General features: G+C 42.5%; 1 protein-coding gene across 3 annotated transcripts in view; it reads left to right on the top strand.

Moving 5' to 3' along the window:
* The window catches only part of LOC141176422 (uncharacterized), a 214349-nt gene continuing 200335 nt past the window's right edge, over positions 1-14014 (top strand). The window contains exon 1 of one of the 3 annotated variants that reach the window (XM_073660406.1): positions 1-89. In XM_073660406.1, the coding sequence (XP_073516507.1) occupies positions 70-89 (20 nt within the window). In that variant the 5' untranslated portion in view covers positions 1-69. The remainder of the gene's footprint in view (positions 90-14014) is intronic. The other 2 variants (XM_073660407.1, XM_073660405.1) reach the window with 2 other exon arrangements.

Below are 14014 nucleotides of genomic sequence, written 5' to 3'. Positions count from 1 at the left end.
CCAGAGGGTTTGGTGGTTTCTTACTGTGGCCAATCAGGGTGCGGTTTATTAGCTGTGACGTCACTTCCGATGCTGTGTCCTGCCGCCAGGTGTGTGTTTGTGTTCATGTTCTTATTACCTGGAGTCGTCCACATGTCGCAGCTCCTTGGGTTGTTCCGGGCGGGATGTACCACTGATTGCACACACAGGGGTGTGGTGGATTTACTGAACGGGGAGTGTCGGCAGCGGCAGAGTCTCCTCATCACTCTAGAGAGCACAACAAGCGGAAACACTCTGCCCCCAATATCATTTCCACACGTTGCTTTTTTCTATGGATTTTTTAACCCTACTTTATTGAACTTACTGATCCCTAACACGAGTTACATCCTGTATTATACTCCAGAGCTGCACTCACTATTCTGCTGGTGCAGTCACTGTGTACATACATTACATTACTAATCCTGAGTTACATCCTGTATTATACTCCAGAGCTGCACTCACTATTCTTCTGGTGCAGTCACTGTGTACATACATTACATTACTGATCCTGAGTTACATCCTGTATTATACTCCAGAGCTGCACTCACTATTCTGCTGGTGCAGTCACTGTGTACATACATTACATTACTGATCCTGAGTTACCTCCTGTATTATACTCCAGAGCTGCACTCACTATTCTGCTGATGCAGTCACTGTGTAAAAACATTACTGATCCTGAGTTACCTCCTGTATTATACTCCAGAGCTGCACTCACTATTCTGCTGGTGCAGTCACTGTGTACATACATTACATTACTAATCCTGAGTTACATCCTGTATTATACTCCAGAGCTGCACTCACTATTCTTCTGGTGCAGTCACTGTGTACATACATTACATTACTGATCCTGAGTTACATCCTGTATTATACTCCAGAGCTGCACTCACTATTCTGCTGGTGCAGTCACTGTGTACATACATTACATTACTGATCCTGAGTTACCTCCTGTATTATACTCCAGAGCTGCTCTCACTATTCTGCTGATGCAGTCACTGTGTAAATACATTACATTACTGATCCTGAGTTACATCCTGTATTATACTCCAGAGCTGCACTCACTATTCTGCTGGTGCAGTCACTGTGTACATACATTACATTACTGATCCTGAGTTACATCCTGTATTATACTCCAGAGCTGCTCTCACTATTCTGCTGATGCAGTCACTGTGTAAATACATTACATTACTGATCCTGAGTTACATCCTGTATTATACCCCAGAGCTGCACTCACTATTCTGCTGGTGCAGTCACTGTGTACAAACATTACATTACTAATCCTGAGTTACATCCTGTATTATACTCCAGAGCTGCACTCACTATTCTGCTGGTGCAGTCACTGTGTACATACATTACATTACTGATACTGAGTTACCTCCTGTATTATACTCCAGAGCTGCACTCACTATTCTGCTGATGCAGTCACTGTGTAAAAACATTACTGATCCTGAGTTACCTCCTGTATTATACTCCAGAGCTGCTCTCACTATTCTGCTGATGCAGTCACTGTGTAAATACATTACATTACTGATCCTGAGTTACATCCTGTATTATACCCCAGAGCTGCACTCACTATTCTGCTGGTGCAGTCACTGTGTACATACATTACATTACTGATCCTGAGTTACATCCTGTATTATACTCCAGAGCTGCACTCACTATTCTGCTGGTGCAGTCACTGTGTACATGCATTACATTACTGATCCTGAGTTACATCCTGTATTATACTCCAGAGCTGCACTCACTATTCTGCTGGTGCAGTCACTGTGTACATACATTACATTACTGATCCTGAGTTACATCCTGTATTATACTCCAGAGCTGCACTCACTATTCTGCTGGTGCAGCCACTGTGTACATACATTACATTACTGATCCTGAGTTACCTCCTGTATTATACCCCAGAGCTGCACTCACTATTCTGCTGGTGCAGTCACTGTGTACATTCATTACATTACTGATCCTGAGTTACATTCTGTATTATACTCCAGAGCTGCACTCACTATTCTGCTGGTGCAGTCACTGTGTACATACATTACATTACTGATACTGAGTTACATCCTGTATTATACTCCAGAGCTGCACTCACTATTCTGCTGGTGGAGTCACTGTGTACATACATTACATTACTGATCCTGAGTTACCTCCTGTATTATACCCCAGAGCTGCACTCACTATTCTGCTGGTGGAGTCACTGTGTACATACATTACATTACTGATCCTGAGTTACATCCTGTATTATACTCCAGAGCTGCACTCACTATTCTGCTAGTGCAGTCACTGTGTACATACATTACATTACTGATCCTGAGTTACATCCTGTATTATACTCCAGAGCTGCACTCACTATTCTGCGGGTGCAGTCACTCTGTACATACATTACATTACTGATCCTGAGTTACATCCTGTATTATACTCCACAGCTGCACTCTCTATTCTGCTGGTGCAGTCACTCTGTACATACATTACATTACTGATCCTGAGTTACATCCTGTATTATACTCCAGAGCTGCACTCACTATTCTGCTGGTGCAGTCACTGTGTACATACATTACATTACTGATACTGAGTTACATCCTGTATTATACTCCAGAGCTGCACTCACTATTCTGCTGGTGGAGTCACTGTGTACATACATTACATTACTGATCCTGAGTTACATCCTGTATTATACTCCAGAGCTGCACTCACTATTCTGCGGGTGCAGTCACTCTGTACATACATTACATTACTGATCCTGAGTTACATCCTATATTATACTCCACAGCTGCACTCTCTATTCTGCTGGTGCAGTCACTGTGTACATACATTACATTACTGATCCTGAGTTACCTCCTGTTTTATACTCCAGAGCTGCACTCACTATTCTGCTGGTGCAGTCACTGTGTACATACATTACATTACTGATCCTGAGTTACCTCCTGTATTATACTCCAGAGCTGCACTCAATATTCTGCTGGTGCAGTCACTGTGTACATACATTACATTACTGATACTGAGTTACATCCTGTATTATACTCCAGAGCTGCACTCACTATTCTGCTGGTGCAGTCACTGTGTACATACATTACTGATCCTGAGTTACCTCCTGTATTATAGCCCAGAGCTGCACTCACTATTCTGCTGGTGCAGTCACTGTGTACATACATTACATTACTGATCCTAAGTTACCTCCTGTATTATCCTCCAGAGCTGCACTCACTATTCTGCTGGTGCAGTCACTGTGTACATACATTACAAATACTGATCCTGAGTTACCTCCTGTATTATCCTCCAGAGCTGCACTCACTATTCTGCTGGTGCAGTTACTGTGTACATACATTACATTACTGATCCTGAGTTACATCCTGTATTATACTCCAGAGCTGCACTCACTATTCTGCTGGTGCAGTCACTGTGTACATACATTACTGATCCTGAGTTACCTCCTGTATTATACCCCAGAGCTGCACTCACTATTCTGCTGGTACAGTCACTATGTACATACATTACATTACTGATCCTGAGTTACCTCCTGTATTATCCTCCAGAGCTGCACTCACTATTCTGCTGGTGCAGTTACTGTGTACATACATTACATTACTGATCCTGAGTTACCTCCTGTATTATACTCCAGAGCTGCACTCACTATTCTGCTGATGCAGTCCCTGTGTAAATACATTACATTACTGATCCTGAGTTGCATCCTGTATTATACTCCACAGCTGCACTCACTATTCTGCTGGTGCAGTCACTGTGTACATACATTACTGATCCTGACTTACCTCCTGTATTATACCCCAGAGCTGCACTCACTATTCTGCTGGTGCAGTCACTGTGTACATACATTACATTACTGATCCTGAGTTACCTCCTGTATTATACTCCAGAGCTGCACTCACTATTCTGCTGGTGCAGTCACTGTGTACATACATTACATTACTGATCCTGAGTTACCTCCTGTATTATACTCCAGAGCTGCACTCACTATTCTGCTGGTGCAGTCACTGTGTACATACATTACATTATTGATCCTGAGTTACATCCTGTATTATACCCCAGAGCTGCACTCACTATTCTGCTGGTGCAGTCACTGTGTACATACATTACATTACTGATCCTGAGTTACATCCTGTATTATACCCCAGAGCTGCACTCACTATTCTGCTGGTGCAGTCACTGTGTACATACATTACATTGTTGATCCTGAGTTACATCCTGTATTATACTCCAGAGCTGCACTCACTATTCTGCTGGTGCAGTCACTGTGTACATACATTACATTATTGATCCTGAGTTACATCCTGTATTATACCCCAGAGCTGCACTCACTATTCTGCTGGTGCAGTCACTGTGTACATACATTACATTGCTGATCCTGAGTTACATCCTGTATTATACTCCAGAGCTGCACTCACTATTCTGCTGGTGCAGTCACTGTGTACATACATTACATTGCTGATCCTGAGTTACATCCTGTATTATACTCCAGAGCTGCACTCACTATTCTGCTGGTGCAGTCACTGTGTACATACATTACATTACTGATCCTGAGTTACCTCCTGTATTATACTCCAGAGCTGCACTCACTATTCTGCTGGTGCAGTCACTGTGTACATACATTACATTACTGATCCTGAGTTACATCATGTATTATACTCCAGAGCTGCACTCAATATTCTGCTGGTGCAGTCACTGTGTACATACATTACATTACTGATACTGAGTTACATCCTGTATTATACTCCAGAGCTGCACTCACTATTCTGCTGGTGCAGTCACTGTGTACTTACATTACATTGCTGATCCTGAGTTACATCCTGTATTATACTCCAGAGCTGCACTCACTATTCTGCTGGTGCAGTCACTGTATACATACATTACTGATCCTGAGTTACCTCCTGTATTATACCCCAGAGCTGCACTCACTATTCTGCTGGTGCAGTCACTGTGTACATACATTACATTACTGATCCTAAGTTACCTCCTGTATTATCCTCCAGAGCTGCACTCACTATTCTGCTGGTGCAGTCACTGTGTACATACATTACAAATACTGATCATGAGTTACCTCCTGTATTATCCTCCAGAGCTGCACTCACTACTCTGCTGGTGCAGTTACGGTGTACATACATTACATTACTGATCCTGAGTTACATCCTGTATTATACTCCAGAGCTGCACTCACTATTCTGCTGATGCAGTCACTGTGTACATACATTACTGATCCTGAGTTACCTCCTGTATTATACCCCAGAGCTGCACTCACTATTCTGCTGGTGCAGTCACTGTGTACATACATTACATTACTGATCCTGAGTTACATCCTGTATTATACTCCAGAGCTGCACTCAATATTCTGCTGGTGCAGTCACTGTGTACATACATTACATTACTGATACTGAGTTACATCCTGTATTATACTCCAGAGCTGCACTCACTATTCTGCTGGTGCAGTCACTGTGTACATACATTACTGATCCTGAGTTACCTCCTGTATTATACCCCAGAGCTGCACTCACTATTCTGCTGGTGCAGTCACTATGTACATACATTACATTACTGATCCTAAGTTACCTCCTGTATTATCCTCCAGAGCTGCACTCACTATTCTGCTGGTGCAGTCACTGTGTACATACATTACAAATACTGATCCTGAGTTACCTCCTGTATTATCCTCCAGAGCTGCACTCACTATTCTGCTGATGCAGTCACTGTGTAAATACATTCCATTACTGATCCTGAGTTACATCCTGTATTATACTCCAGAGCTGCACTCACTATTCTGCTGGTGCAGTCACTGTGTACATACATTACATTACTGATCCTGAGTTACATCCTGTATTATACTCCAGAGCTGCACTCACTATTCTGCTGGTGCAGTCACTGTGTACATAAGTTACATTACTGATCCTGAGTTACCTCCTGTATTATACTCCAGAGCTGCACTCACTATTCTGCTGGTGCAGTCACTGTGTACATACATTACATTACTGATCCTGAGTTACCTCCTGTTTTATACTCCAGAGCTGCACTCACTATTCTGCTGGTGCAGTCACTGTGTACATACATTACATTACTGATCCTGAGTTACATCCTGTATTATACTCCAGAGCTGCACTCACTATTCTGCTGGTGCAGTCACTGTGTACATACATTACATTACTGATCCTGAATTACATCCTGTATTATACTCCAGAGCTGCACTCACTATTCTGCTGGTGCAGTCACTGTGTACATACATTACATTACTGATCCTGAGTTACATCATGTATTATACTCCAGAGCTGCACTCAATATTCTGCTGGTGCAGTCACTGTGTACATACATTACATTACTGATCCTGAGTTACATCATGTATTATACTCCAGAGCTGCACTCACTATTCTGCTGGAGCAGTCACTGTGTACATACATTACATTACTGATCCTGAGTTACCTCCTGTATTATACTCCAGAGCTGCACTCACTATTCTGCTGGTGCAGTCACTGTGTACATACATTACATTACTGATCGTGAGTTACATCCTGTATTATACTCCAGAGCTGCACTCACTATTCTGCTGGTGCAGTCACTGTGTACATACATTACTGATCATGAGTTACCTCCTGTATTATACCCCAGAGCTGCACTCACTATTCTGCTGGTGCACTCACTGTGTACATACATTACATTACTGATCCTGAGTTACCTCCTGTATTATACTCCAGAGCTGCACTCACTATTCTGCTGGTGCATTCACTGTGTACATACATTACATTACTGATCCTAAGTTGCCTCCTGTATTATACTCCAGAGCTGCACTCACTATTCTGCTGGTGCAGTCACTGTGTACATACATTACATTACTGATCCTGAGTTACCTCCTGTATTATACTCCAGAGCTGCACTCACTATTCTGCTGGTGCAGTCACTGTGTACATACATTACTGATCCTGAGTTACCTCCTGTATTATACCCCAGAACTGCACTCACTATTCTGCTGGTGCAGTCACTGTGTACATGCATTACATTACTGATCCTGAGTTACATCCTGTATTATACTCCAGAGCTGCACTCACTATTCTGCTGATGCAGTCACTGTGTACATACATTACATTACTGATCCTGAGTTACATCCTGTATTATACTCCAGAGCTGCACTCACTATTCTGCTGGTGCAGTCACTGTGTACATACATTACATTACTGATCCTGAGTTACCTCCTGTATTATACTCCAGAGCTGCACTCACTATTCTGCTGGTGCAGTCACTGTGTACATACATTACATTACTGATCCTGAGTTACCTCCTGTATTATACTCCAGAGCTGCACTCACTATTCTGCTGGTACAGTCACTGTGTACATACATTACATTACTGGTCCTGAGATACATCCTGTATTATACTCCAGAGCTGCACTCACTATTCTGCTGGTGCAGTCACTGTGTACATACATTACATTACTGATACTGAGTTACATCCTGTATTATACTCCAGAGCTGCACTCACTATTCTGCTGGTGCAGTCACTGTGTACATACATTACATTACTGATCCTGAGTTACATCCTGTATTATACTCCAGAGCTGCACTCACTATTCTGCTGGTGTAGTCACTGTGTACATACATTACATTACTGATCCTGAGTTACATCCTGTATTATCCTCCAGGGCTGCACTCACTATTCTGCTGGTGCAGTCACTGTCTACATACATTACATTACTGATCCTGAGTTACATCCTGTATTATCCTCCAGAGCTGCAGTCACTATTCTGCTGGTGCAGTCACTGTATACATACATTACATTACTGATCCTGAGTTACATCCTGTATTATACTCCAGAGCTGCACTCACTATTCTGCTGGTGCAGTCACTGTGTATATACATTACATTACTGATCCTGAGTTACATCCTGTATTATACTCCAGAGCTGCACTCACTATTCTGCTGGTGCAGTCACAGTGTATATACATTACATTACTGATCCTGAGTTACATACTGTATTATACTCCAGTGCTGCACTCACTATTCTGCTGGTGCAGTCACTGTGTGCATACATTACATTACTGATCCTGAGTTACCTCCTGTATTATACCCCAGAGCTGCACTCACTATTCTGCTGGTGCAGTCACTGTGTACATACATTACATTACTGATCCTGTGTTACATCCTGTATTATTCTCCAGAGCTGCACTCACTATTCTGCTGGTGCAGTCACTGTGTACATACATTACATTACTGATCCTGAGTTACATCCTGTATTATACTCCAGAGCTGCACTCACTATTCTGCTGGTGCAGTCACTGTGTACATACATTACATTACTGATCCTGAGTTACATCCTGTATTATACTCCAGAGCTGCACTCACTATTCTGCTGGTGCAGTCACTGTGTACATATATTACATTACTGATCCTGAGTTACCTCCTGTATTATACTCCAGAGCTGCACTCACTATTCTGCTGGTGCAGTCACTGTGTACATACATTACATTACTGATACTGAGTTACATCCTGTATTATACTCCAGAGCTGCACTCACTATTCTGTTGGTGGAGTCACTGTGTACATACATTACATTACTGATCCTGAGTTACATCCTGTATTATACTCTGGAGCTGCACTCACTATTCTGCTGGTGCAGTCACTGTGTACATACATTACATTACTGATACTGAGTGACATCCTGTATTATACTCCAGAGCTGCACTCACTATTCTGCTGGTGGAGTCACTGTGTACATACATTACATTACTGATCCTGAGTTACATCCTGTATTATACTCCAGAGCTGCACTCACTATTCTGCTGGTGCAGTCACTGTGCACATACATTACTGATCCTGAGTTACATCCTGTATTATCCTCCAGAGCTGCTCTCACTATTCTGCTGGAGCAGTCACTGTGTACATACATTACATTACTGATCCTGAGTTACGTCCTGTATTATACTCCAGAGCTGCACTCACTATTCTGCTGGTGCAGTCACTGTGTACATACATTACATTACTGATACTGACTTACATCCTGTATTATACTCCAGAGCTGCACTCACTATTCTGCTGGTGCAGTCACTGTGTACATACATTACATTACTGATCCTGAGTTACATCCTGTATTATACTCCAGAGCTGCACTCACTATTCTGCTGGTGCAGTCACTGTGTACATACATTACATTACTGATCCTTTGTTACATCCTGTATTATACTCCAGAGCTGCACTCACTATTCTGCTGGTGCAGTCACTGTGTACATGCATTACATTACTGATCCTGAGTTACATCCTGTATTATACTCCAGAGCTGCACTCACTATTCTGCTGGTGCAGTCACTGTGTAGATACATTACATTACTGATCCTGAGTTACCATCCTGTATTATACTCCAGAGCTGCACTCACTATTCTGCTGGTGCAGTCACTGTGTACATACATTACATTACTGATCCTGAGTTACATCCTGTATTATACTCCAGAGCTGCACTCACTATTCTGCTGGTGCAGTCACTGTGTACATACATTACATTACTGATCCTGAGTTACATCCTGTATTATACTCCAGAGCTGCACTCACTATTCTGCTGGTACAGTCACTGGTAAATACATTACATTACTGATCCTGAGTTACATCCTGTATTATACTCCACAGCTGCACTCACTATTCTGCTGGTGCAGTCACTGTGTACATACATTACATTACTGATCCTGAGTTACTTCCTGTATTATACCCCAGAGCTGCGCTCACTATTCTGCTGGTGCAGTCACTGTGTACATACATTACTGATCCTGAGTTACATCCTGTATTATACCCCAGAGCTGCACTCACTATTCTGCTGGTGCAGTCACTGTGTACATACATTACATTACTGATCCTGAGTTACATCCTGTATTATACTCCAGAGCTGCACTCACTATTCTGCTGGTGCAGTCACTGTGTACATGCATTACATTACTGATCCTGAGTTACATCCTGTATTATACTCCAGAGCTGCACTCACTATTCTGCTGGTGCAGTCACTGTGTACATACATTACATTACTGATCCTGAGTTACATCCTGTATTATACTCCAGAGCTGCACTCACTATTCTGCTGGTGCAGCCACTGTGTACATACATTACATTACTGATCCTGAGTTACCTCCTGTATTATACCCCAGAGCTGCACTCACTATTCTGCTGGTGCAGTCACTGTGTACATTCATTACATTACTGATCCTGAGTTACATTCTGTATTATACTCCAGAGCTGCACTCACTATTCTGCTGGTGCAGTCACTGTGTACATACATTACATTACTGATACTGAGTTACATCCTGTATTATACTCCAGAGCTGCACTCACTATTCTGCTGGTGGAGTCACTGTGTACATACATTACATTACTGATCCTGAGTTACCTCCTGTATTATACCCCAGAGCTGCACTCACTATTCTGCTGGTGGAGTCACTGTGTACATACATTACATTACTGATCCTGAGTTACATCCTGTATTATACTCCAGAGCTGCACTCACTATTCTGCTAGTGCAGTCACTGTGTACATACATTACATTACTGATACTGAGTTACATTCTGTATTATACTCCAGAGCTGCACTCACTATTCTGCTGGTGGAGTCACTGTGTACATACATTACATTACTGATCCTGAGTTACATCCTGTATTATACTCCAGAGCTGCACTCACTATTCTGCGGGTGCAGTCACTCTGTACATACATTACATTACTGATCCTGAGTTACATCCTGTATTATACTCCACAGCTGCACTCTCTATTCTGCTGGTGCAGTCACTCTGTACATACATTACATTACTGATCCTGAGTTACATCCTGTATTATACTCCAGAGCTGCACTCACTATTCTGCTGGTGCAGTCACTGTGTACATACATTACATTACTGATACTGAGTTACATCCTGTATTATACTCCAGAGCTGCACTCACTATTCTGCTGGTGGAGTCACTGTGTACATACATTACATTACTGATCCTGAGTTACATCCTGTATTATACTCCAGAGCTGCACTCACTATTCTGCGGGTGCAGTCACTCTGTACATACATTACATTACTGATCCTGAGTTACATCCTGTATTATACTCCACAGCTGCACTCTCTATTCTGCTGGTGCAGTCACTGTGTACATACATTACATTACTGATCCTGAGTTACCTCCTGTTTTATACTCCAGAGCTGCACTCACTATTCTGCTGGTGCAGTCACTGTGTACATACATTACATTACTGATCCTGAGTTACCTCCTGTATTATACTCCAGAGCTGCACTCAATATTCTGCTGGTGCAGTCACTGTGTACATACATTACATTACTGATACTGAGTTACATCCTGTATTATACTCCAGAGCTGCACTCACTATTCTGCTGGTGCAGTCACTGTGTACATACATTACTGATCCTGAGTTACCTCCTGTATTATAGCCCAGAGCTGCACTCACTATTCTGCTGGTGCAGTCACTGTGTACATACATTACATTACTGATCCTAAGTTACCTCCTGTATTATCCTCCAGAGCTGCACTCACTATTCTGCTGGTGCAGTCACTGTGTACATACATTACAAATACTGATCCTGAGTTACCTCCTGTATTATCCTCCAGAGCTGCACTCACTATTCTGCTGGTGCAGTTACTGTGTACATACATTACATTACTGATCCTGAGTTACATCCTGTATTATACTCCAGAGCTGCACTCACTATTCTGCTGGTGCAGTCACTGTGTACATACATTACTGATCCTGAGTTACCTCCTGTATTATACCCCAGAGCTGCACTCACTATTCTGCTGGTACAGTCACTATGTACATACATTACATTACTGATCCTGAGTTACCTCCTGTATTATCCTCCAGAGCTGCACTCACTATTCTGCTGGTGCAGTTACTGTGTACATACATTACATTACTGATCCTGAGTTACCTCCTGTATTATACTCCAGAGCTGCACTCACTATTCTGCTGATGCAGTCCCTGTGTAAATACATTACATTACTGATCCTGAGTTGCATCCTGTATTATACTCCACAGCTGCACTCACTATTCTGCTGGTGCAGTCACTGTGTACATACATTACTGATCCTGATTTACCTCCTGTATTATACCCCAGAGCTGCACTCACTATTCTGCTGGTGCAGTCACTGTGTACATACATTACATTACTGATCCTGAGTTACCTCCTGTATTATACTCCAGAGCTGCACTCACTATTCTGCTGGTGCAGTCACTGTGTACATACATTACATTACTGATCCTGAGTTACCTCCTGTATTATACTCCAGAGCTGCACTCACTATTCTGCTGGTGCAGTCACTGTGTACATACATTACATTATTGATCCTGAGTTACATCCTGTATTATACCCCAGAGCTGCACTCACTATTCTGCTGGTGCAGTCACTGTGTACATACATTACATTACTGATCCTGAGTTACATCCTGTATTATACCCCAGAGCTGCACTCACTATTCTGCTGGTGCAGTCACTGTGTACATACATTACATTGCTGATCCTGAGTTACATCCTGTATTATACTCCAGAGCTGCACTCACTATTCTGCTGGTGCAGTCACTGTGTACATACATTACATTATTGATCCTGAGTTACATCCTGTATTATACCCCAGAGCTGCACTCACTATTCTGCTGGTGCAGTCACTGTGTACATACATTACATTGCTGATCCTGAGTTACATCCTGTATTATACTCCAGAGCTGCACTCACTATTCTGCTGGTGCAGTCACTGTGTACATACATTACATTGCTGATCCTGAGTTACATCCTGTATTATACTCCAGAGCTGCACTCACTATTCTGCTGGTGCAGTCACTGTGTACATACATTACATTACTGATCCTGAGTTACCTCCTGTATTATACTCCAGAGCTGCACTCACTATTCTGCTGGTGCAGTCACTGTGTACATACATTACATTACTGATCCTGAGTTACATCATGTATTATACTCCAGAGCTGCACTCAATATTCTGCTGGTGCAGTCACTGTGTACATACATTACATTACTGATACTGAGTTACATCCTGTATTATACTCCAGAGCTGCACTCACTATTCTGCTGGTGCAGTCACTGTGTACTTACATTACATTGCTGATCCTGAGTTACATCCTGTATTATACTCCAGAGCTGCACTCACTATTCTGCTGGTGCAGTCACTGTATACATACATTACTGATCCTGAGTTACCTCCTGTATTATACCCCAGAGCTGCACTCACTATTCTGCTGGTGCAGTCACTGTGTACATACATTACATTACTGATCCTAAGTTACCTCCTGTATTATCCTCCAGAGCTGCACTCACTGTGTACATACATTACAAATACTGATCCTGAGTTACCTCCTGTATTATCCTCCAGAGCTGCACTCACTACTCTGCTGGTGCAGTTACGGTGTACATACATTACATTACTGATCCTGAGTTACATCCTGTATTATACTCCAGAGCTGCACTCACTATTCTGCTGATGCAGTCACTGTGTACATACATTACTGATCCTGAGTTACCTCCTGTATTATACCCCAGAGCTGCACTCACTATTCTGCTGGTGCAGTCACTGTGTACATACATTACATTACTGATCCTGAGTTACATCCTGTATTATACTCCAGAGCTGCACTCAATATTCTGCTGGTGCAGTCACTGTGTACATACATTACATTACTGATACTGAGTTACATCCTGTATTATACTCCAGAGCTGCACTCACTATTCTGCTGGTGCAGTCACTGTGTACATACATTACTGATCCTGAGTTACCTCCTGTATTATACCCCAGAGCTGCACTCACTATTCTGCTGGTGCAGTCACTATGTACATACATTACATTACTGATCCTAAGTTACCTCCTGTATTATCCTCCAGAGCTGCACTCACTATTCTGCTGGTGCAGTCACTGTGTACATACATTACAAATACTGATCCTGAGTTACCTCCTGTATTATCCTCCAGAGCTGCACTCACTATTCTGCTGATGCAGTCACTGTGTAAATACATTCCATTACTGATCCTGA

The sequence above is a fragment of the Phyllobates terribilis genome, unplaced genomic scaffold (genome assembly GCF_046119375.1).
Source record: "Phyllobates terribilis strain yellow unplaced genomic scaffold, ASM4611937v1 Scaffold_25__1_contigs__length_18738178, whole genome shotgun sequence".
Classification (NCBI taxonomy): domain Eukaryota; kingdom Metazoa; phylum Chordata; class Amphibia; order Anura; family Dendrobatidae; genus Phyllobates; species Phyllobates terribilis.
The sequence above is the reverse complement of the archived record's forward strand: the minus strand, read 5'-3'. Positions and strand labels throughout refer to the sequence as shown.